General features: G+C 38.0%; 2 protein-coding genes across 3 annotated transcripts; one reads left to right on the forward strand and one right to left on the reverse strand.

The window, feature by feature from the left end:
* The first annotated feature begins 111 nt into the window (after window positions 1-111).
* On the forward strand, window positions 112-9,981 carry dync2li1 (dynein, cytoplasmic 2, light intermediate chain 1). Of its 2 annotated transcripts, none has more exons than XM_042009628.1 (13): window positions 112-200; window positions 307-430; window positions 4,796-4,830; window positions 5,137-5,206; window positions 6,039-6,127; window positions 6,332-6,530; window positions 6,828-6,896; window positions 7,154-7,231; window positions 7,384-7,463; window positions 7,973-8,043; window positions 8,221-8,318; window positions 8,485-8,577; window positions 9,872-9,981. In XM_042009628.1, exons 1-13 carry the CDS (start codon window positions 187-189, stop codon window positions 9,932-9,934), a joined length of 1,083 nt encoding a protein of 360 aa, XP_041865562.1. In that variant the 5' UTR covers window positions 112-186; the 3' UTR covers window positions 9,935-9,981. The 2 variants fall into 2 exon arrangements, with proteins under 2 accessions (XP_041865562.1, XP_041865561.1); XM_042009627.1 differs by having other exon boundaries at window positions 172-200; window positions 274-430.
* abcg5 (ATP-binding cassette, sub-family G (WHITE), member 5) lies at window positions 9,924-22,414 on the reverse strand. The gene is made up of 14 exons (XM_042009625.1): window positions 22,087-22,414; window positions 21,757-21,878; window positions 21,387-21,523; window positions 19,531-19,629; window positions 19,111-19,243; window positions 15,942-16,081; window positions 15,526-15,655; window positions 15,184-15,397; window positions 14,800-15,005; window positions 12,728-12,866; window positions 12,488-12,561; window positions 12,080-12,191; window positions 11,839-11,951; window positions 9,924-11,327 (listed from the first exon to the last, which is right to left on the reverse strand). Exons 1-14 carry the CDS (start codon window positions 22,254-22,256, stop codon window positions 11,143-11,145), a joined length of 1,974 nt encoding a protein of 657 aa, XP_041865559.1. The 5' UTR covers window positions 22,257-22,414; the 3' UTR covers window positions 9,924-11,142.
* Window positions 22,415-22,440: the final 26 nt, after the last annotated feature.

The raw sequence follows: 22,440 nt of genomic DNA on the forward strand, positions 1-22,440 counted from the left end.
TTTGTTTTTTATTTTGTTTAAATTGGGCTTTTTTTTTACTTAATCTACCAGATGGTGGCAGTAATGTACCACAACGTTGTTTACCAACCACCAATAAACACCAGAAGAAGAACCACCGTTACTCTGGCAACGCTTCACTGTTCTGTTCCTACTGTTTAGCTAGCGTCAGCTTGATATTCAAGGTTCATGCCGAAAGTAAGGTGAGTCATAGTGTATTGTGTTTTAGAACCATATAGGGTGTTGAATAAACATAAACAGTATGTTTGTCTTTAGAACGACGCGAAGTTTTTGTCATTTATTCGCCAGCTCAGACACACTGTGGGAGCTGGCTGCGGCGGAGGTCCAGAGTCGGGGCGGCGGAGATGGGGAGGAGGACCGGGGAGAGACAGTCAGCAAGCGAAGCGTGTTTCTGATGGGGAGCAAGGCTGGGGTTTGTTTAGCATAATGTCAAACCAAATACAACATATGAAAAACTGTACACACTCTAACTCATGCCTGTAACAAACGACAGCTTAAGCTCACAATTTTTGACGAGGCTGAAGTTAGCTTCCGATTCGCAGCTTCCGATTCGCCAAAGGCGTAAAGGGCAATTCCACTTAATTTTTTAGACTTAACCCGTTTTAAACATGGTCCTATTAAAAAACTACAATACTTAACCTATCCAAATCTGGACTCAAATCTTCTAATCAGGATGTAGATTGATAAAAACACAGTTTGTGATTTGTGAAACCTTTATTCTATTTGTGAAAATGCAAAATAGCCTCATTTTATCTCATTTTTTGCATCTGGACCACATTAGACCTGGTCCTGTCGGAAAACTACAGCACTTAGACTCTTCAAACCTGGACTCAAATGTTCTACACAGCCCATTGATTCATAAAAACTCGGTCTCTGATTTGTGAAACCTTTATTCTATTTGTGAAAATGCAAATTACCCCCATTTTATCACATTTTTTCCATCTGGACCACATTAGACCAGGTCCTGTTTGAAAACTACAGCACGTAGACTCTTCAAACCTGGACTCAAATGTCCTTCAGAGTCCATAGATTCATAAAAACCAAGTCTCTGATTTGTGAAACCTTTATTCTATTTGTGAAAATGCAAATGAGCCTAGTTTATTCACATTTTTGGCACCTGGACCACATTAGACCTGGTCCTGTTGGAAAACTACAGTACTTAGACTCTTCAAACCTGGACTCAAATGTTCTACACAGCCCATTGATTCATAAAAACTGGGTCTCTGATTTGTGAAACCTTTATTCTATTTGTGAAAATGCAAATTACCCCCATTTTATCACATTTTTTCCATCTGGACCACATTAGACCTGGTCCTGTTTGAAAACTACAGCACGTAGACTCTTCAAACCTGGACTCAAATGTCCTTCAGAGTCCATAGATTCATAAAAACCAAGTCTCTGATTTGTGAAACCTTTATTCTATTTGTGAAAATGCAAATTAGCCTCGTTTTGTCACATTTTTGGCATCTGGACCACATTAGACCAGGTCCTGTTGGAAAACTACAGCACTTAGACTCTTCAAACCTGGACTCAAATGTTCTTCACAGCCCATAGATTCATAAAAAGGAAGTCTCTGATTTGTGAAACCTCTATTCTATTTGTGAAAATGCAAATTACCCCCATTTTATCACATTTTTTCCATCTGGACCACATTAGACCTGGTCCTGTTGGAAAACTACAGCACTTAGACTCTTCAAACCTGGACTCAAATGTCCTTCAGAGTCCTTAGATTCATAAAAACCAAGTCTCTGATTTGTGAAACCTTTATTCTAAGTTTGGCATCAAAACCTCAGTGCAGTGCTATATGAAAGTGGTAAAAAAAACAAACTTTTTTGTCGGTAAACTTCGCATGTTAATGTACCTTTTGACAAACACACACACGCACACACACACGCAGACACACATACACGCACACACCTATACACACACACACACACACATATATACTGTACATATCGTTAAAATCTATTCTTCATTGTTGCTATAGTTAACTACACTAAAGACTAAGCCCATAAATAATTTGGCTAAAAAGATTATAAGCCTATTTAGAGTCTACGGAGCCCGTCTAGTGTCAGTGGTGAAAAAAATAAAGACCGGTAGGATTCCGTGCACGCTGATTATGAAACCGTGCTCACAGTTTAACAACCCGTTAGCACAGATTATGAAACCGTGCTCACAGTTTAACAACCCGTTAGCACAGATTATGAAACCGTGCTCTCTGTTTTGCAAACGGTGCGCGCGAATTGTGCGCATGGACATCTGCGGAGAGCTTGGACTTCAGTTGAATGATGAGCTCGGACGCATGACCCGCTGCTGTCAGGTAAGTCAAGTGGATTCTTCCAAGTAATTTCTTTATAAACTTGAAGCAGTGTCATATTTCAATCAGCGTACTACAAAATGACTATTTAGGCTATGTTACACTGAGATAAGACTCAGTGCGCTTGTAGTGCGCTGATTGAAATATGACACTGCTTCAAGTTTTTTTTCACCACTGACACTAGACGGGCTCCGTAGACTCTAAATAGGCTTATAATCTTTTTAGCCAAATTATTTATGGGCTTAGTCTTTAGTGTAGTTAACTATAGCAACAATGAAGAATAGATTTTAACGATATGTACAGTATATATGTGTGTGTGTGTGTGTATAGGTGTGTGCGTGTATGTGTGTCTGCGTGTGTGTGTGCGTGTGTGTGTTTGTCAAAAGGTACATTAACATGCGAAGTTTACCGACAAAAAAGTTTGTTTTTTTTACCACTTTCATATAGCACTGCACTGAGGTTTTGATGCCAAACTTAGAATAAAGGTTTCACAAATCAGAGACTTGGTTTTTATGAATCTAAGGACTCTGAAGGACATTTGAGTCCAGGTTTGAAGAGTCTAAGTGCTGTAGTTTTCCAACAGGACCAGGTCTAATGTGGTCCAGATGGAAAAAATGTGATAAAATGGGGGTAATTTGCATTTTCACAAATAGAATAAAGGTTTCACAAATCAGAGACCCAGTTTTTATGAATCAATGGGCTGTGTAGAACATTTGAGTCCAGGTTTGAAGAGTCTAAGTACTGTAGTTTTCCAACAGGACCAGGTCTAATGTGGTCCAGGTGCCAAAAATGTGAATAAACTAGGCTCATTTGCATTTTCACAAATAGAATAGAGGTTTCACAAATCAGAGACTTCTTTTTTATGAATCTATGGGCTGTGAAGAACATTTGAGTCCAGGTTTGAAGAGTCTAAGTGCTGTAGTTTTCCAACAGGACCTGGTCTAATGTGGTCCAGGTGCCAAAAATGTGACAAAACTAGGCTCATTTGCATTTTCACAAATAGAATAAAGGTTTCACAAATCAGAGACTTCTTTTTTATGAATCTATGGGCTGTGAAGAACATTTGAGTCCAGGTTTGAAGAGTCTAAGTGCTGTAGTTTTCCAACAGGACCTGGTCTAATGTGGTCCAGATGCCAAAAATGTGACAAAACGAGGCTAATTTGCATTTTCACAAATAGAATAAAGGTTTCACAAATCAGAGACTTGGTTTTTATGAATCTATGGACTCTGAAGGACATTTGAGTCCAGGTTTGAAGAGTCTACGTGCTGTAGTTTTCAAACAGGACCAGGTCTAATGTGGTCCAGATGGAAAAAATGTGATAAAATGGGGGTAATTTGCATTTTCACAAATAGAATAAAGGTTTCACAAATCAGAGACCGAGTTTTTATGAATCAATGGGCTGTGTAGAACATTTGAGTCCAGGTTTGAAGAGTCTAAGTACTGTAGTTTTCCAACAGGACCAGGTCTAATGTGGTCCAGGTGCCAAAAATGTGAATAAACTAGGCTCATTTGCATTTTCACAAATAGAATAAAGGTTTCACAAATCAGAGACTTCTTTTTTATGAATCTATGGGCTGTGAAGAACATTTGAGTCCAGGTTTGAAGAGTCTAAGTGCTGTAGTTTTCCAACAGGACCAGGTCTAATGTGGTCCAGATGCCAAAAATGTAACAAAACGAGGCTCATTTGCATTTTCACAAATAGAATAAAGGTTTCACAAATCAGAGACTTCTTTTTTATGAATCTATGGGCTGTGAAGAACATTTGAGTCCAGGTTTGAAGAGTCTAAGTGCTGTAGTTTTCCAACAGGACCTGGTCTAATGTGGTCCAGATGCCAAAAATGTGACAAAACGAGGCTCATTTGCATTTTCACAAATAGAATAAAGGTTTCACAAATCAGAGACTTGGTTTTTATGAATCTATGGACTCTGAAGGACATTTGAGTCCAGGTTTGAAGAGTCTAAGTACTGTAGTTTTCCAACAGGACCAGGTCTAATGTGGTCCAGATGGAAAAAATGTGATAAAATGGGGGTAATTTGCATTTTCACAAATAGAATAAAGGTTTCACAAATCAGAGACCGAGTTTTTATGAATCAATGGGCTGTGTAGAACATTTGAGTCCAGGTTTGAAGAGTCTAAGTGCTGTAGTTTTCCGACAGGACCAGGTCTAATGTGGTCCAGATGCAAAAAATGAGATAAAATGAGGCTATTTTGCATTTTCACAAATAGAATAAAGGTTTCACAAATCACAAACTGTGTTTTTATCAATCTACATCCTGATTAGAAGATTTGAGTCCAGATTTGGATAGGTTAAGTATTGTAGTTTTTTAATAGGACCATGTTTAAAACGGGTTAAGTCTAAAAAATTAAGTGGAATTGCCCTTTACGCCTTTGGCGAATCGGAAGCTGCGAATCGGAAGCTAACTTCAGCCTCGTCAATTTTTGTTGGTTTGTTTTTCAGGGTAAAACATCTATTCTGCTGAGATGTCTTGACAGGTGAGCATATGTGTAGCCTGGATGCTCACCTAACATATCATGTCTAATCTTAGTATTCTGTCTACAGACCTAAACTGAAGGTTTTTGTTGTTGTTGTCGTATTTACTCAATACACTGTTAAACGTGTCAGTTTGAAACATAAATGGCTTCGAGTGTCCAACGTTAACCTTGACATTTTATGATCCACACTAATAAAATATCTCCATTTAAAGAGGTATGACTGGCAGTACCCTAAGTTTGGAAGGTAAATTTTCTTTGATATAGTTTGTTGCTACACTTAAATAATACTGATTTTTAATCCACCAGGGATGAACCACCAAAGCCAACTCTTGCACTTGAATACACTTTTGGCAGACGAGCCCGGGGACACAACACAGTAAGACTACAAACAAAAAAAGTTGACACATTGTCAGACCCTTTGATATGATTCTTTAAAGGGATAATGGCACATTGCAACAATATGTTGTGATTGCTTTAAAGAGCTGTGTGAAAAGTTAGCTCTTATGAAGAGCTTAGTAAAAAGACTTAAAGTCACCATTCGATCTCCCACCTCCAAACACCTCCAAGGATGAAACCCAGACACAGAGTAGCTGGACCTTGCATTGTTTAAGGGGATATGGTCAAAACATAAGGTCAAGATAACTTAGTAAATATCAAGGATCTGAAATTCCATCACAAGCAACACCTGTACAAGCATGCACATCAAAGATTGTCATTAGAAGAAATCCACAGGAATATGTAAACAAACATTGAGGAAAGGTGTTAAATGAAAAAAAGTAGAAGAATTTTATTAAAAAAAAAACTCCAACCATTAAGAATTGGCTCATCCATTAAATTTGTGCTGTAACTAGTGGCACAGAGAACAGTTCACTGGTAGAAGAAAGTGTATAAAACTGTGTGACAGTGGAGGCAGGAGTAGGATGCCTTCAGTGGCAGAATAAAACTGTTATACATATTCCAAGACCAACAGTGGGCAGTATCAACAGAGCAAGGTTTAGCCATTGCCCTCGTTCTCCAGAAGTCACGGGTTCCCAGACTTCTGCATGCAGCTGTTGGTGGCTTGATGTCTATCTATTGAAACCTACTACTTGCTCTCTATACATGTCCTTTTAAGTAAATAGTTAAGAAATACAGAAGATGTATGCAGTAATGGAGATAATATATTACTTGCATGACATAACTGATAGTTTGGTGGTTTTCTCTTTCAGCCCAAAGATATAGCCCACCTGTGGGAGCTGGGAGGAGGGACTTCTCTGTCAGACCTGGTTCAGATACCCATTACTCCTCTCAGCATCAGGTAGGCTCCCTTAAACACATTCTTAATAATTGTTTAGCTGTAGTAATTTAAAAAGCTTAGTGCTTGACACTATGACATATTTTAGACTTCAGCATGCATGTTTAGTATAAGTATGCTCTTAAAAGTGATGTCATGACAATAAATGTGCAACATCTTCCCATATGTATCCTGCCACAACACAGCATCCTTCCTGTCTTTTCTTAGGTCTCTTTCTGTCATACTCATTCTGGACCTGTCTAAACCCAACGCTCTGTGGGGGACCATGGAGAAGCTGCTGCAGGCTGCACGAGCTCAGTTGGATAAAGTCTTCTCCCAGGCACAGCAAGCACAGAAGTCCAAACACAGTGCAAAACACCAGACGCCAGTCCCCCCTGCAGCGCGTGTCTTACCCAAAGACTACCCTGTACGACCAATTAGACTGGCCAGTGTATTTATGTAGTCTTTGGATAGTAGCATCTTTGATGTGTGTTTCAACTGCATGAATGACTTTTGTCTCAGGCTCTTAGAAACTGCTCCTTGTCAAAAGGAAATGTGAAAACTTTACTACTAAAAAACAAGGTGTAAAACAGCTATTTTTATCCAAAAAAGAAAGAACCAAACTCCCCTTCCACCTTAAAGTATTAATTTCGCTGACAGAAGATATATGTGTAAGGGTTTTTTTTTTTTTCTTCAGATAATTGAACTCTGATTGTTTCTACAGGACAAAGAACTGATCAGTCCGTTTCCTGTTCCTCTGCTCATCATTGGCAGCAAATATGACCTCTTTCAGGTAAGATACACGCTTCAACATTACCAGTTCAGTTGGTGGCTGAATGACAGGTTTTGTTGTGTACTGCTTTGGACACACTTTCCCATTAGATTTGATTAGAAAGTGTGTCCACACTTTTGACAGGTACTGTAGAAGTTGTTAAAAAAGATTTGCTCGGACTCAGATGTAAAATAGAGCCACTTTTATCTCTTAATGTCTTCTTGGAATCTGGTTTAACATGTGACCTGTTTAGAGTGAGTATTTCACTTGTGTTTCAGGAATTAGACTCTGACAAGAAGAAAGTGGTTAGTAAAACATTGCGTTTTATTGCCCACTACTACGCAGCCTCTCTCATTGTAAGTGCGCTGCTACATTACACGCAACATACAGAGTTGACATTTTTCAGAAGTTTTGACTGAAAAGAATGTGTATGTTTTCTTTTTATTTTTAAGTCTGTGGTTACTTTAAATGGTTTATTTCTGTAATTCTGTCTGTTGTTTTTCCGTAGTTTACTAGCATCAAATCTGAGAGCCTTGTGTCAAAAACCAAGAGCTTCTTCTCACATCTGGCATTTGGTTTAGACAAAGGGTAAGGAAAGTAACACAATTATCACACAGTGCTGTAGTGAACCACCAATATGAAGTTTTACTGTTATTTTAACTTCATCACTAAAAATAAAAGTTAGATTTTCTTTTTTATTTCAATTCATATTTATCTAACTTGGATGATGTAAAATGTTGTAATCTGCAGCAGTTATTTGGGGGTCTTAAGATAAAGAGGCCCTGAAGAAAATATTTTCAAGAATTCAAGATGAATTCTTCTTTTAGTAGCCAGTTTATTTGTTGCCCTCATCTGAAACTAGTGAGATCTAATGCATCTGTAATTGTTACATTAATGTTAAAACAATTTTAGAGAGTTTTCAACTGTATGATTATTTTAAATGCTGCAGCTTGAGGTGTTGTTTGAGGTATTCGGTTACAGAGAGGTATATTGGTCACTTGGTCTACTTTGGTTGATATAAAAGAGGAGGAGGACTCAGTAATGTGGAACAAAAAAGAAAAACTGTTTTGGGTTTTCATAGTGTTATTTTTCTTCAGGAAAACGGTGTCCTGTGATCCCAACAAGCCTCTCATCATCCCAGCAGGCTCAGACTCTTTCAGCCAAATAGGTGAGCGCAGCACTACTGAGTGGCCAAAAGCAGTAATGCATTAGATAAATTACAAGCGCTGCTGTTGTGCTTTGCTGAAAGACAAACATCGAACTTTAAGCCATTCTCTGGTATGGCATTTATTGATGTGAACAGAAGTGTGTGATATTGTGTTTTATATACATTTCCTTTATTAAGGCTCTCCTCCTACTGTTGATGTGGATATAACTTCTTTGCATGCAAAAAACCCAAAGGACCTCTGGAAGAAAGTGTTTGAACGAGTCTTTCCCCATGAGGTAATTCAGTCTTTGGCGTTACCTTCAACTTTATCAGCTTTGCAAAACAAAATTATTTAGTCTCTCACATTTCAGTAAAAGTCTGTAGGATTTTTATTTGTGTAATACAAGATAAAGAGCTCCTTCAGACAATTATTGACATTTATAAATGACTTTGTCTTTGCAGAGTACCAGTGACCAGAGAGAACTAAAGGATCCAGCCAAAGACCCACAGTACAGTGAGCCTCAGATTGATGCCATGAGAGTCCAAAAAGATCAAGTAACGCATCTTCATCAATTACATATTTGTTTTTTATTTCTTTACTTTTTTAGTTTTGTGAACATTGTAACAGAGCACACAATATTATCATTTTAGACAGACCATTTAGACAGATGGTTATAAACGGAGTACAGTCAGATTTATGACTTAAAAGTTGGTAGTGTGGTGGCCAATCAGTGTCCGTCAGAAATTCCTTTACATTTATCTCTGCTTGGTGTCCCTGACCCTTGTCCCCCATGTGAATGAAAGCAAGTTTTGATAGATAATAAAACATAAGGGCATTTAATATAAAACGGAGGAGATCAGTGTGACATAAGGCCAGTTTCACCAGTTGGCAGCTCAGATTGGTGGGGGGGGGGGGGGCTCTCTGCCATCCTGGCAACTCTATAATCATTGTTATAATTTGGTAACCTCAGGTGTGTGCTCTTTAAAAAAATATTATAGTTTATTTGCTGGATAGAGAATTTCACCTATTTTTTTTTTCATTTCATAAAAATGAGAAGTTTACCTGGGTTTAATGACATTACACAACCAAAAGGTTGTCCTATAGTAACCTCTTTTAGTAGTGTTTCTGTGTTGATCTCATTAACAGATTGCAATAACACTTACACACTGGAGTCATAAACTCAGAGATTAGTGGCCCTTTTACCATCTTGCCTAGGTGCCACTCAGGCACTTGAACTGTAGTACCCCTTTAAAGTCCTGCATGAATCACACAGAGTTACCTCTGACTGACTCGCAGCTGATGGTGGCCGTACTTGCTCTGCCATTGAATCATACATGATGTAATTGGTCTGAATTCTTGCCATCTTATGAAAAAGACCAGATGGTAATTTAATAAAAAAAAAACACAGCTTTTTGAAAAGTATGTCTGGACTATTGGAAGAAAAGTGGCCTTTGACCTCCTTTATAATTTAAAACTGTTAGGAAAAGAGGTGATAAACCTCTTTGACTAGATGTAAACTGAGAACAGTGTACCAAGTGACTTGTAGGACAGTGAAATCTAACAAATGTAATTACAAGTGTATATAAGAAAAACACACACCAACACCTAGATGGCAAAATCTAAAACAGTTTGAAGGTTTGAATTTCTGTGCTGTTATCATCTCATATGTTGTTGATATCATAAACAGTCTGTTGTGTATCTTAATTTGTGTCAGTGAAAGACAAAAACTTTGTTTACTTACTTATGAACCAGTTTGAATTTTTATAGTTGCTTCACTGTTATCTTTCATGGCAGTTTTTCACTGTTGAATAATTATTATGTTTTGTCTTGGTTTTTGTCTGTTTTCAGGAGTTGGATCAGTATAAAAAGAATGCCGCCAAGTCATGGAAAGGGCTGGAGCTGGACACATGACAGATAACTTTATTACATGCATACAACGCATTATATTGTACATACAGTATATATTATTTTTTTCATTAATTTCTTTATCTCTTAAATACAGAGAGGTCATAGTCAAACGGAACATAACTGTTTTTTTTACTACTAATAAAATCTGTTATAGAAAAATAAACAAGTGTATTTTATTACAAGCTTTATTTTCTATTAATGACCCGTTACAGTCACAGTATTTAAACAAAATACTCATATTACACTAACTCAAATAGGCATTAATTCATGGGCAATTTTAATTTAAGCTTTATGCTACTTGACATTTAGAAAGTAATTTTCTTTTCCCTATGACTGCGCACTAGTCATTGATTAATTACAAAGTACACAGTTCTCATGGGAGGGACTAAGCCTATTTTAGAACTAAGCCTTCATCACCCTTACATGTGTAAAGTTTTATGACTAAATGCTACATAATTGTATCATTGTGTTTGGTAAACCTATTTGACAGAATTATGTGAACACCTGCTGTAGAACTGCTATTGTAGTAGTTTTCACTGCAGTAGGCATTTCCAGGACCAAATCTTTACTATGACACACAGATATATACTCATACAGAGATGGACTCACAAAGTGACAACAATAGCAGTTACACTAGTGTGAAAGCACTGATTATATATAAATATTTAACATATAATCATAAATCCACTTTCTTTAATAAGTCATACAAGTTTCTGAGAAATGAAAGCTGCTACCAACTAAAGACTGAATACACATAAATTATTCCATAAAAGCTTATATGATGTATAAAGAAATTACATGTTTAAGGTGAAAATATCACAAAAGACATCAAATTTGACAGTGTTTTAAATGAATGAATGAGTTTAAAGGAAAAAGAATGAGGAAGCTGAAGAAATACATCTAGTGCCATCTTCCATTACACACCAGCATTCTTATCCTTTTTGTGTCTAAGGCAACTTAAAATCTACATGTGGCTGAACAGAAGAGCTGACTGACTTCATACTTAAAAATGTAAAGCGCTTTAACAAAAGTATTCTTTGAGAGTAGGAAAGTATGATCCGCTGGAGCCGCAGTTCTTCAGTGTAGGCCATCACTTCTGAACTGTGAACATCATACAGTCAATCTGTTTTGACCATTTCAACTAAAGTTCAGCTTTCTGCTTTAAAAAGCCAATGTTTCTTTTTTTTTTGTTTGTTTGTTTGTTTTTTGTTTTAGTGACGCACAAGCTTGTCCCTGATCTTGTAGCCAATTATACCCAGTAGAACCAAGGCAGGGAGGAAGGAGTACAGGAGAATGAAGTCTAATGTGAATCGGGATAGAGCACCAGGATACCCTTCATCAATTATCTGATTCCCTTGAGTGACCAAACACGCTCCTGGTAAGGGTTTAGTAACATCTGTAACAACACAAAGCACAGCAAAGACTTAAAGAAATGTCTTGCGAGTTTAATTATACAGACAAGAAAAACCTTGCTGTCTAAGGCAAATTACTACCTGACCTACCAGGTGTCCTTGAACACTGAACTTACACAGCATAAGTCTTAATGAGAGTATCAACAGAATTTGGCTCTGACTCTTTCAGCATTGTTGCAGAAGTGTAGCAAATATTATTGATAATATTCTGTAATCTTTTATAACATACTGTGTACTTCTCTTGTGAATTTTAATTGTGGTCCAAGACTTGAATTTACTACAAGGAAAATATTACCAGTATCCCTAGCTTGAATAGTGTCAGGCCAACCGTTTTAGATCAGACAATTTATAGTCATAAAACTACTGCCAGAGATAGACATTGAGTTCATACATGTTATAATAGGTATTTAAAACCTATAAACAATTAAATAATTATAATTACGCATCCCTCATAATTTTAGGGTTAACACAGAGGATGGTGCCATGACCACTTACTGCATGTAAATTCAAGATCGTGGAACTCGGTGACTATGAGCAGCTCACAGCTATACTTCTGGAAGGTCAGATAGCTGAGCCACTGAAATACTTGGGGCATCTGCTGAGTGCTTCTGTTGAGAGGAAGAAGAAAAGAAGGTTACCATTGGCCACTATAATGCTTTCACTGTCAATAAGGAGCTGTTCCACATGGGTTTGCATCAAGGTACTTAAACCTAAAAACTGATGGGGTGGGTCTCACCTAAGGAAGCCAGATCCCACCAAGATCCCTGCAATATTGAGTAAAGCCACTCCAGTGTTAACCATGTTAGGGTCTTGGACCACCCCTAATAGCACCACAGTCAGCAGTTCACCTGAGAAAATGTACCAGAATAAAAATGAAAACATGCAACTACTAGCTAAAAACTGTGGTAATGGGACAATAAAAAGGTTTTTCTAATTTATATGCACATTGGTGTACTAATATTTTTGAAGCACCAAAACCTTGGCAACAGTGTTGTGTCAAAGATAAACATAACTGATATGAATATTTCTGCCTTTGAAATAAATGTGGAAGGCTGTAAGTATGTGCTTTGTCCATGTGAGAAAACATTGCATGGACAAGCAGGTGTGCAGTAATAATGTTTTGCTCTTCATCTCATCAGCTTACCTATAATATGTGGGACTAGAACTACAGCAGTGAAACATAAGAAGCGCAAACTCTCCGGATGCATCCCCACCGTCCTGAGAGAGGGGCAGCAAGCAGGGACAAACAGGAGGCAGAAAGAGTCAGTGCTCAACACAAGACCTATTAAATTCTCACCGAGGTTGAAGATGAAATAATTAAATGAAATGAAAACACTTTATGAGGAAAATTTGCAGCTTTTTATTTTTTATATTTCTTACCCACCAGTAAAGAAAGGAGGCAAAGATGAAGACACTCAGGATGCTGAAGGGCAGGATGTGGACAATGTAGGCCAAAAACATTTGCCATTTACTGTACAGGCCGTCCTGACTCTCCTGGTCACCAATGGCTCGTAATGCAGGAACTGTTGATATAAAGATAGAAAGTTCAATGTATTGTGTAATAAGTGTGAAAGAAAGGAGAAATAATAATACAGTCTGTAGGGAAATTAGGTCTGAAAGACAAATATATGGGATTAAGTCGACTATGAACTTTTCATTATGCAGTTTACTGTCAGTATATTGACACATGCACGATGAATGTCTTACATCATAATATACAATCTTTCAAAATACTGCAATAAAAACCAAAATTATCCAGAAGCGTCCAGGCAGCCATTCTACTTAACTAATTTAACCCATTTCTTTAAAAGATGCATTTCAGTTTATTCTATCAGCCGTTATCTATAAGATTCAAGGTCAGGATGATAAACCAATCACTATCTCTGACTGTTGGGTGCTAAAAGGATTTGATTTCTTCCTAGTCTATGGTTTTATTGCTTCTTCTATCCTCAGTATCTGTCAGCTAGAACCATAAAGCTCAGTTAGTACATGAAGAAGATTTTTAACAATATAAAACTTCAAATCAAATTTGATTTATAAAGCACTTTTCATGCAACCAGCAACACAAAGTGCTTTACATATTAAAAACATTTTCTGCATATTAAAATAGAGCAAGCCTTCACACACAAAAGTATAAGTATAAAATTTCCAGTCCCTAGTTTCTGTCTCTTAAATTAATGTAGATATAAAAATATTAATAAAAATAAATATGTCAATATCATTCATATAAACTGCTATAATTTCCATATGAATTAATGAAACGATAAATTATATTTTTGTATGACATTAACAAATAGGCTAGATAAAAATTTTCCCAGGGCATGACAGCTTCTAAAAACACAGCTACTTATAGAATTATTTGGAAAAATAAAATCACCTAATTTACGATACACCATGCATTACAGTCTGTAAATTTGGCATAATCTGAAATAGTTCACACAGTTGTGACATCTATCCTCAATTCTGTGATGTTGCTTTTAGTTCTTGCAGTTCAGTGGAGATGTACAAATGCTGAGATTTAACTTTATGTAGCTTTTTCTCTGTCTTTATATGTGAACATTTATATTTGTGATTACATGTCACAGGAGCGGTTATAAATGCAAACCAAGGACACGGTCATAGAGACACTCACATACATGTGCTAAATATGAGGTGGCAGAGGCACTGTAGGTTTGTAGACAAAAGAAGGCGCTCAGGTTCACTGAGCTCTAGATGGAGAAACATAATTTATCCCTAAATATATTCCAATATTTTCTGCAGGGCTTTTCTTAGGTCTACCAAAAAGCACTTTAAAAAGTACTAAAATGTTTTCTTTTTGTAATTGGAAATGCGTACTCCTCAAACCATTCCTGAACATTTTTTGCAGTGTGACAGGATGCATCATCCCTTTGAGAAAGGCAGCTGCTTTCAGGGAATACCAATGCCATTTACAAGACTGTGTGATCTCATACTGTTAAAGTGTCCAAGAACCAGTTTTCCCACCAGAACATCACCCAGAGATCAATTCTTTGATCAAATTCACAATTCATTACTTAATCTTGTATTTTGACCTAAGAGAGCCTGAAAGTACAAGAGGTTTCAAGCACTTTTACTACACAAAATCTACACTTTACATATTTTTGCTGGAGGAAACAAAAATAATGCAGACAGCAAACCACTTTCACCTACTGTACAGGAGATAAGCAAGCTCACACAGCTGAGATAAGGATGTTTTAAGCACCCTACGTGACGAAAGGTTAAGTAGCACATTACTTGTGATTGTACTCGCTCACCTCAGAATTTCTAATTTGTCCCTGAATCCAACTCATGCACATATTTAAAAGATGATGCTATCAGACAGATCTAGTTAGATACACTGTAATGTCACCAAGTAACCAATTAAATCTGATTATTTAATGCCAAGAAAAGTAAAAAGTCTTCCCACTTCATACACAGATGTTTGGTGCTGAAACTCACAGAGAGCAACAGCGTTGAGCATGCCAGTGTAGGGTGAAGCACCAACACACTGATAGATGATGCCAATGCGGTCCTGCACTGCACCCTTGGTGACATCATCATCTAAATGCATGACGAAGAAGGCCACAAACAGACCGTATATCAGGTTCTGGGACAGACGCATCAGAACACCCATCCTGTCTCTGGAAAGGTTTCTTAGTGTGCGCCTAAAACACAAAACACACGTGAATAAACAGACCGTCACAATAAATGATTAATAAATAATAATTCTTTCTCTGCCTCATTTGATCTCAATTAAGACATTAATACAGTTGTATGTTAAAAATCAGTTTCGAGTATGCCAGTTCAGCTTTTAAAGAAACTGAACACTCCATTAGTACTGACCTGAACAGAACTTCAAGTTTGGCTGCACCATTGGGTGATTCTTTGCTCTTATAGGGGATGGCTGGCTTGTCTGATTGCTGAAGACTTTGCTTCATTTTTTCCAACATGCTCTGGTAGATGGCAGAATTCTGATAGGATGAAGTGATCTCATGCATACGGCTGAAAGTGGCTGCTTCTCTCTCACTGCTGCGTGTGTCCACCGAGGTAAAGTCAACTGTTAGACATCATGCAGTTTGAATATTTTAATGTGGATGCTACCACAAAAATACTTTATATATATTGTCACATAATGCAAATTATAAATTTTTAAATGTGTTTAAACAAGCTATGTGAGTGTATTACCATATATATCAAAGGGGTTGCAGTACTCTGGACATTCATATCCACACTGGCTGAAGAAGTCCACCATCTCCTCTGGTTGCCCACAGAATACCAGCTCTCCTCTGCTCATTATTGCTATCCTGCTGAACACCTGAGAGGCCAAGAAATATTAACAAATACCTCAACACATACCTCTCAATTGGTATTTTACTGTCTCATAACAGATGAACACTTCCCACTGGCCCATTTATTCACTGTAACAGTTTATCAAGTCTATGTTTATTAATTACATTGCTCCTTAATCCCCATTCCTTGTTATACTGAAGTTTATGTTTGACATCAGTTGTTCAGACAAATAAATAAATAAATGTATGTCTGTCTTTCAAAGCAAGTGTCATTCACTTATTTTCTTTCCTCTAGTTAATCTGGAAACCCACCCTGAATAGCTCGGAGCGTGGTTGATGGATGGTTACTATGATGATACGGTTCCTCCTGGCCAGTTCTGCCAGCAGCACCACGATCTGATTGGCGGTCATGCTGTCCAGACCTGTGGTTGGTTCATCCAATAGGATCACTCCTGCAACAACACCATCCCAATGACCTCACTGCTGTCATTGTCACACAGCGAAACACTGAGCACAAGTGAAAGGAAAGGCAGGACAGTAACTTTTTTTTTGTCTAAGTTGGAAACTTTTAAATGATCTTATTAAGAGGCACATGAGGGACTCTCTGTGGGGCTAACTTGTGAAGATAAGTGAGTTCTCTTATTTTTAGTTAATTACTCTAATTAGGACAATTAAAAGATTGCCTCTTTGCATTATGAAAGCAGAGTGGAATTAGCAGATGCTTTAATTGTGAGATTAATTCATTTCCTGGTTGATTGGAGAGGCAGCGAATGGGAACTCCTCATTACTCTGTGCGTGACTCTGAGTTCCTGTGTGTGTATGTTCATAGCCATTTAATCCTGAATGAGGACTAAGACCCGTCATCCTCCCTGGAGGACCGCAGACCTGATAAACTACACCTGGGATGAGCACAGACTCACACACACACACACGCACACACTGAAGTGGGTTGCTGCTCATTCCTTTCATGGTGTGATAACCCAGTCCTTTAATACTTTTCTCCATCTCCTCCTTCATCCCTGTCTCTGTCCTCTCTTTAGTCCCCTTATACTTAGATTCTTTTGTTTTCTTCCAGTGCAGACTTTAAAACTCTTGAGGTGAGAGACAGGCCATGTGGGGAACTTTCTTCTGTTCTCAGTAGTAAAATCTTGTTTCATGCAGTTTATATGTGAAACATAATGAGCTGATAAGCAAGTTGGGTAAGGACACAAGTCTGTCTTGAAATGTAAGTGAGTAGTATGTAAGTAGTTTTACTTATTGTATTTACTCCACCCTATATAGTCAAAGAAAGGAGTCCTTCCCAAAGCACTTCTAGGTACAAAATCCACAGCAGTTGTTTCTCTAAAGTTTATATGACTTCAGCCATTTGTGTTATGTAGGTCAAATATAACATTTCCTCTTTGTGATAAAGGCCAAGCTTGGTTATAAGAACAGCGGAGGCCTCCTTAACCTAGGGTAATCTCTGTTCTACCTGGCAGCGCCTAAAGAATATGGAAGCTGTGAATTGTACAACATCCAGTCATAAAACCATTCAGGTTGATGGCTGCGACATATCTTTACCCAACTATCTCAACTCATTCTTCTCAAGATTCAAAAAGGACAATAATTTAGAACTTCAAACACATTTCACCTTAGTGATTCAACCATCACCTACAGCAGAGAAGAGGTGGTGAGAGACCTCAGGAGGACAAAATCCAACACTGACGGTGGGTCTGATAACATCTGGGCAGAACCTAAAGCTCTGTGCTGAGCAGCAGGGGGATATTACAGCAACTGTTCCAGACTTCTATAAACTGCAGTACAGTGCCGCAGAAGTGAAAATGTTCAATGGTGATTCCCATCCCCAAGAAGGGCCCTACTAAGGCATTAAATGACCTGAGGCCTGTGGCCCTAACCTCCTTGGTGATGAAGGTGATTGAGAGGATTGTTAAAGATTCCATCACTGAGCCACTGATGGACTGCAGTTTGCATACAGGGCCAGCAGAGGAGTGGATGATGCTATTGCCAGGCTCATCATGCAGCTCCTACTTTGACAACCTCCCCACCTCCACCAGCTCTCCGCAGGGCCGTGTCCTGTTGCCTCTGCTTTACATTGTGTACACTGATGACTGCAGGTCCACTCAGCCAAATTGTCAACTGGTCAGATTTGCTTATGACACTGTCTTGCTCTCTCTGCTTTTTGGTCCCAACCTACACCGTAGTTCCACTCCTCAGGACTTTGTCATCTAATGTGAAGATGCCCGTCTTCAGGTTAGTTTAACTAAGATTCAATATTTTCAAGCAAACATCTGGCAGAGGCTGTTACTACTACCATTTATCGGGAGCCTGTGGAGGTGGTGGGGGAGTATTTGGGTACAGTCTTTAATGGCCTTCAGAGGTTTTCCACAAACACAGAGGAAATCCTTAAGAAGTGTCACCGGAGACAATATCTTCTTGTTCAGAGTGAAAAAAGACCTTCTCTTGAGCTTTTATCGTTCTTTCATTGAGAGATTGCTGACTTTCTCTTTGTCTCTTGGTCTTGCAAAAGCAGTCACACTTACTCAACCTCACCACTGTTTGCTCTAAAATCATTGGATACCCTGTTGGCGCTCTGACTACCTCCTGTAGCCAACAAACAATCCGCACAGCTCGCAGGATTATACAGGACCCTTCATGCATTCTATACTCTGCTTTTGAGTGGCTGTCCATGCTGCAGAACACAGGAGAAGGTCCACCTTTGTCCCCAATGCAGTCCAACTCTTGAACACTGACCCTACTCTGTTCAGATATCATAGTCCTGACCCTACTGCACATAGCACTTCAGCAGAGCTCACTGATAGTTATGTGGAATGGTTGTATTCTGATTTTAGCACTTTCTGTATGCTATTAGCTCTTTGTATGTCCTTATCTTGTTTGATGTTCTGTCTGTCCTTTTAATGATGCTATTCTTCATGCCTTTTAAATTGCTCCTCAGGGATAAATAAAGTATTGAACTGAATTGTAGCATCAAAAACTTGTTAGTGTGTTAGGCATGCAATGTCTAGAAGTTGATACTAAAAAGATTAAACTTTGAGTCGTTATGTCAAATGTGTAAATCCTAAGGTTAACTTCAAACTTTATCATGGTCTGTACATGTTGACTCTCATGTCCTAAACTACATTCCTAAGAAATTCTGACTATTATTACAAGACAGACTTGAATAATTGTGACCCTCTTTCAGGAGCATCTTTTTGAGACTGAGTTACAACCTTTTTTTTGTATAATCTATGTCCCATAGATTAGTGGTGCAAAGCCTTAAACTTCTGACTAATGTTACTTATTATCTATTTTACATCTTTTCTGTAAAGACTTTAGAATTTAGGGATAAAGTGGCATTTCACCTTAGTTCACCTCATCATTGTGATTTTAATCTGTAATAAAAGCTTATTCTACAAAGTTATATGTTATAAATCCTCTGGGAAAAAACTCTTCTCAGGTGCATCCCTTAAGAGGAGGAACTTACTTGGGTCCTGAAGTAACTGGCTGGCTATGGAGACCCTCCTCCTCTCACCACCAGAGATGCCTGGAAAAACCCGACCTCCAATAACACTGTGCGCCACATGACTCAGACTCAGCTCAGCCATCACCGCCAACACCTACATACGAACCAGTGGTCAAAAGCCAGATGACAAGTACATGATTATTACTAATTATTTATGGAGTTATTTCTGTGTATTACTACCTTGTGAAAAATTTCAGACTGATTTACTTTGGATAAAATTAGGTCTGGACAGATCCAGACAAGAAAAAAAAGTTATTCTAATAAACTAGTGAATATAAATTCTCAGATTTCTATTCCTTTAATTATAAAGAAAAATTAGGTTTAAGTTAAAGAGAGAAAAGAAATAAAATGAAAGGACTGGTGAAAGTTTAAACAAGTCACCTTTTTCTTGATTGCTTCAGCTGAGTGTTTCCGCAGAGCCAGCTGGGCTGTGTAGGTCAGAGTCTCCTCCACTGTCAAATAGCTCAGCAAGTTATCACTCTTGAAAAGAGAGATAGTACAAAAAAACAAATTAAAAAGAGAAGTAGTCACAAAATGAGAGATCCAGTGAGGCAAACGTGGCCACTTACTGCATCTATATCAGAAAGTCATTAGCTTGTGGTGGAAATCTTTCTTACTCTAGAGAGGCCATATTATAGTCCTGGAAAAAGTTCACAGTTTTATTTTAGGAATAAGTATAAAGGGGTTTTTGTGTTTTCAATTTAAAAAACAGAATATCTTCTCAAAGTTTACTTGTTGCTGTGCCCCTCACTGATTTATCTCTTTTAGTTCCACTCTGGTCCAGATCTCCATGTAGAAAACCCAAGTCTGTTCCTATTGGTAGGGTGATTGGTCAAAAATGATGAGGTACAGTCCAGCAGACTTTGTATTTTCCTATACATTTCTCCTTAAGCTCCTTAATAAGCTCAAAGAACGAACTCAGAAGATGCTTCCCATTTTCAGCCATCTTCTCTCATACAGGATGACCTGATAAAAATATGACCTCATAACCAAGATTCATCATTTAGAACAATAGAATGAGCCATTAATGTGAGCAAAGTAAGTTGAATCAGAGAAATATCTTAAGCCTACATGAGAGTGCCTCTGAATACTGGAATTTAAGATCTCTAGTGCTAAAGCTATGGTATATTATCCATTGATGGACAATGAAAAACCCAGAAAGAATTATATGACCTATTAGAACACCCCAGTAACAAGATACTGGATTTATATTGAGAAAACATTAAAACTATGATGCTACTACTGAAATTACAATAATTTGTGCCAAGAAGCACATGTAAAGGCCTCTGTTTTTCCTTCTTGAATATGCATAACTCATTAAAACCACAGTTTATCTTGAGACTTGATGACTCATTTGCAGGTAAAATATACAGATTTCATTCATATTTTACTCTGGAATTGTGGCTCAACCCTGTAAATAAATTGATATAAGACACATTCAGCTGTGCACTTCTTACTTATGTGTTCATGAATGCCTGTACAACTCATCTGTAATACACCTTTGCTTTAGATATGCATGCACACACAAACACACTTACACACACACAACTTCAAGCAGCTGAACCTGCTGCTTGCCTCAATTAACACATGGCTTGCTTCCCAATCCCTCTCCTCTTTATTCTCTCATCTGAATGACTTTAATATCAGGAGCTCATATCAGCTCCTCATCTATGGCTTAGCAGTGGAAGTTAATGACGAGGCTTAGAGAGCAGAGGAGGGGTGCTATCAGCAAGAAGAGAAATGTGATTTAAAAGGAAGCAAATGCAGTATTAAACCAGTGTTTTTAATTCAGGCTTTGGATACACATGACCACTTCTCATTGAGAGATTTAGAGCATAAGGAGGCTATCAAGGGTCTTAAGTTAATTTCATACAGAAGCCAGGGCAGCATTTCTGTAGTTTATGCAAAGTAGTATGTTTATTGAGTCTGTGATCTAGTATTTGTGGTAGTTAGTGTAACTATGCGGCAACTTAAAAGCATACAAACTTTTATGTAGGTGAATTAAGTCAAAAATAAGCTCTTAATTTCTCTCCAACTGCTATTTAGTTATATACAGGCTCTTGAATAAAGTTTTTGATAATGAGGAAGTGTAAGAGCAGTTTTGAAGTTACTTCCATTTTGTTTGTTGAGCATGAAGCTCCAGTCTGAAATGTCTAAGGAAATGTAATTTTTGTGATTGTGAATGATAAGGATCTGTGTGTATTTTGAGGAATGTTTACATGTTTGTTGGGTGTTACCTGCAGGACGTAGGAGAAACAGTCCTGATACTCTTCTCTCTTCAGCTTTCTGCCATTAATGAAGATGTCACCCAGCAGTGTACCATAGTTTCCAATCCTTCCTGAGATGGCATCCAACAGCGTTGTCTTCCCTGAGCCTTTGTAATGCAAAGTGAACACACACACAGACGAACACACACAAATAAACTCATATTGAACATTATGTTCATAAAGTACAACAACTCTTGGTCTGTTATGCATTTGCAAATGCTGCTATTTGCATTTGAAAAGAATCAGTGAATGACCATATTTTTAATGCATCTTCATAGAAATATAATTACTTTGTGTTATTTTAGAATATTTAGGTCTTAGAAACGAGTGGAATGTGAACCTGAGTTGCCCAGTATGCCCATTATTTGCCCACTGTCTACATGGAAGGAGACATCATTGAGGATCTGACGAGTCCATCGCTTCCTGTAGGAGGGTAAGTCCCACCATGGTCCTACACGCTCACTAAAGCACACACACACACACGCACACACACACACAAATGGACATAAGCGATATTTTAGCACCAGTCTTATTTGAATATTCTCTGCTGTAGATAAAAAGCAGACATTTTTAAATCAATTTAGCATTAAGATTACAGTTAATTTGTCTTGAGCCAGCCTATTTGTGTGCATAGTTGAGTATATTTTTGCAGTTCCTTTGCAGCATTTACCTGACAGTGTAGGAGATCTTACTGACACTGAGAGAACAGAACGGGTCTGATTGTTCCTCTTCACCTTCTATCCTCACATCCCTCCTCTCCTCCGACACAAACCTGAAAGATTCCCTACTTTTGGTCCCATTCTGTGCTTCCACCGCTTGTATGGAGTAAAATCTGTTCATCTCTCCAAATAGTCTTCCACTCCAAATGAGAACTCTATCAAGTCCGCTTCACATTAGTTTGTTAATATTCTTTAGGTCCAGACTTTGTTTCTGTGCACCTGCTCCCTGTACAGAGCAACAGTGCGAGGTCAGCAGTGTTGATCTGAGCCATAAAAGTGAACAGTGAACACAGGGAATAGTGCAT

This window comes from Melanotaenia boesemani, chromosome 16 (genome assembly GCF_017639745.1).
Source record: "Melanotaenia boesemani isolate fMelBoe1 chromosome 16, fMelBoe1.pri, whole genome shotgun sequence".
Taxonomy (NCBI): Eukaryota; Metazoa; Chordata; class Actinopteri; order Atheriniformes; family Melanotaeniidae; genus Melanotaenia; species Melanotaenia boesemani.

What these genes read in the sequence shown, in the direction of transcription:
- dync2li1 (XM_042009627.1), top strand. An exon ending in TGATGGGGAGCAAGGCTGGG is followed by an intron (nt 431 to 4,795) that starts GTTTGTTTAGCA and finishes TTTGTTTTTCAG; the next exon opens with GGTAAAACATCTATTCTGCT. An exon ending in TGAGAGTCCAAAAAGATCAA is followed by an intron (nt 8,578 to 9,871) that starts GTAACGCATCTT and finishes GTCTGTTTTCAG; the next exon opens with GAGTTGGATCAGTATAAAAA.
- abcg5 (XM_042009625.1), bottom strand. Translation starts at nt 22,256, where the DNA reads ATGAACAGATTTTACTCCATACAAGCGGTGGAAGCACAGAATGGGACC. An exon ending in CAACCCCTTTGATATATATG is followed by an intron (nt 15,398 to 15,525) that starts GTAATACACTCA and finishes GATGTCTAACAG; the next exon opens with TTGACTTTACCTCGGTGGAC. An exon ending in CGATCTTGAATTTACATGCA is followed by an intron (nt 11,328 to 11,838) that starts GTAAGTGGTCAT and finishes GTGTTGTTACAG; the next exon opens with ATGTTACTAAACCCTTACCA.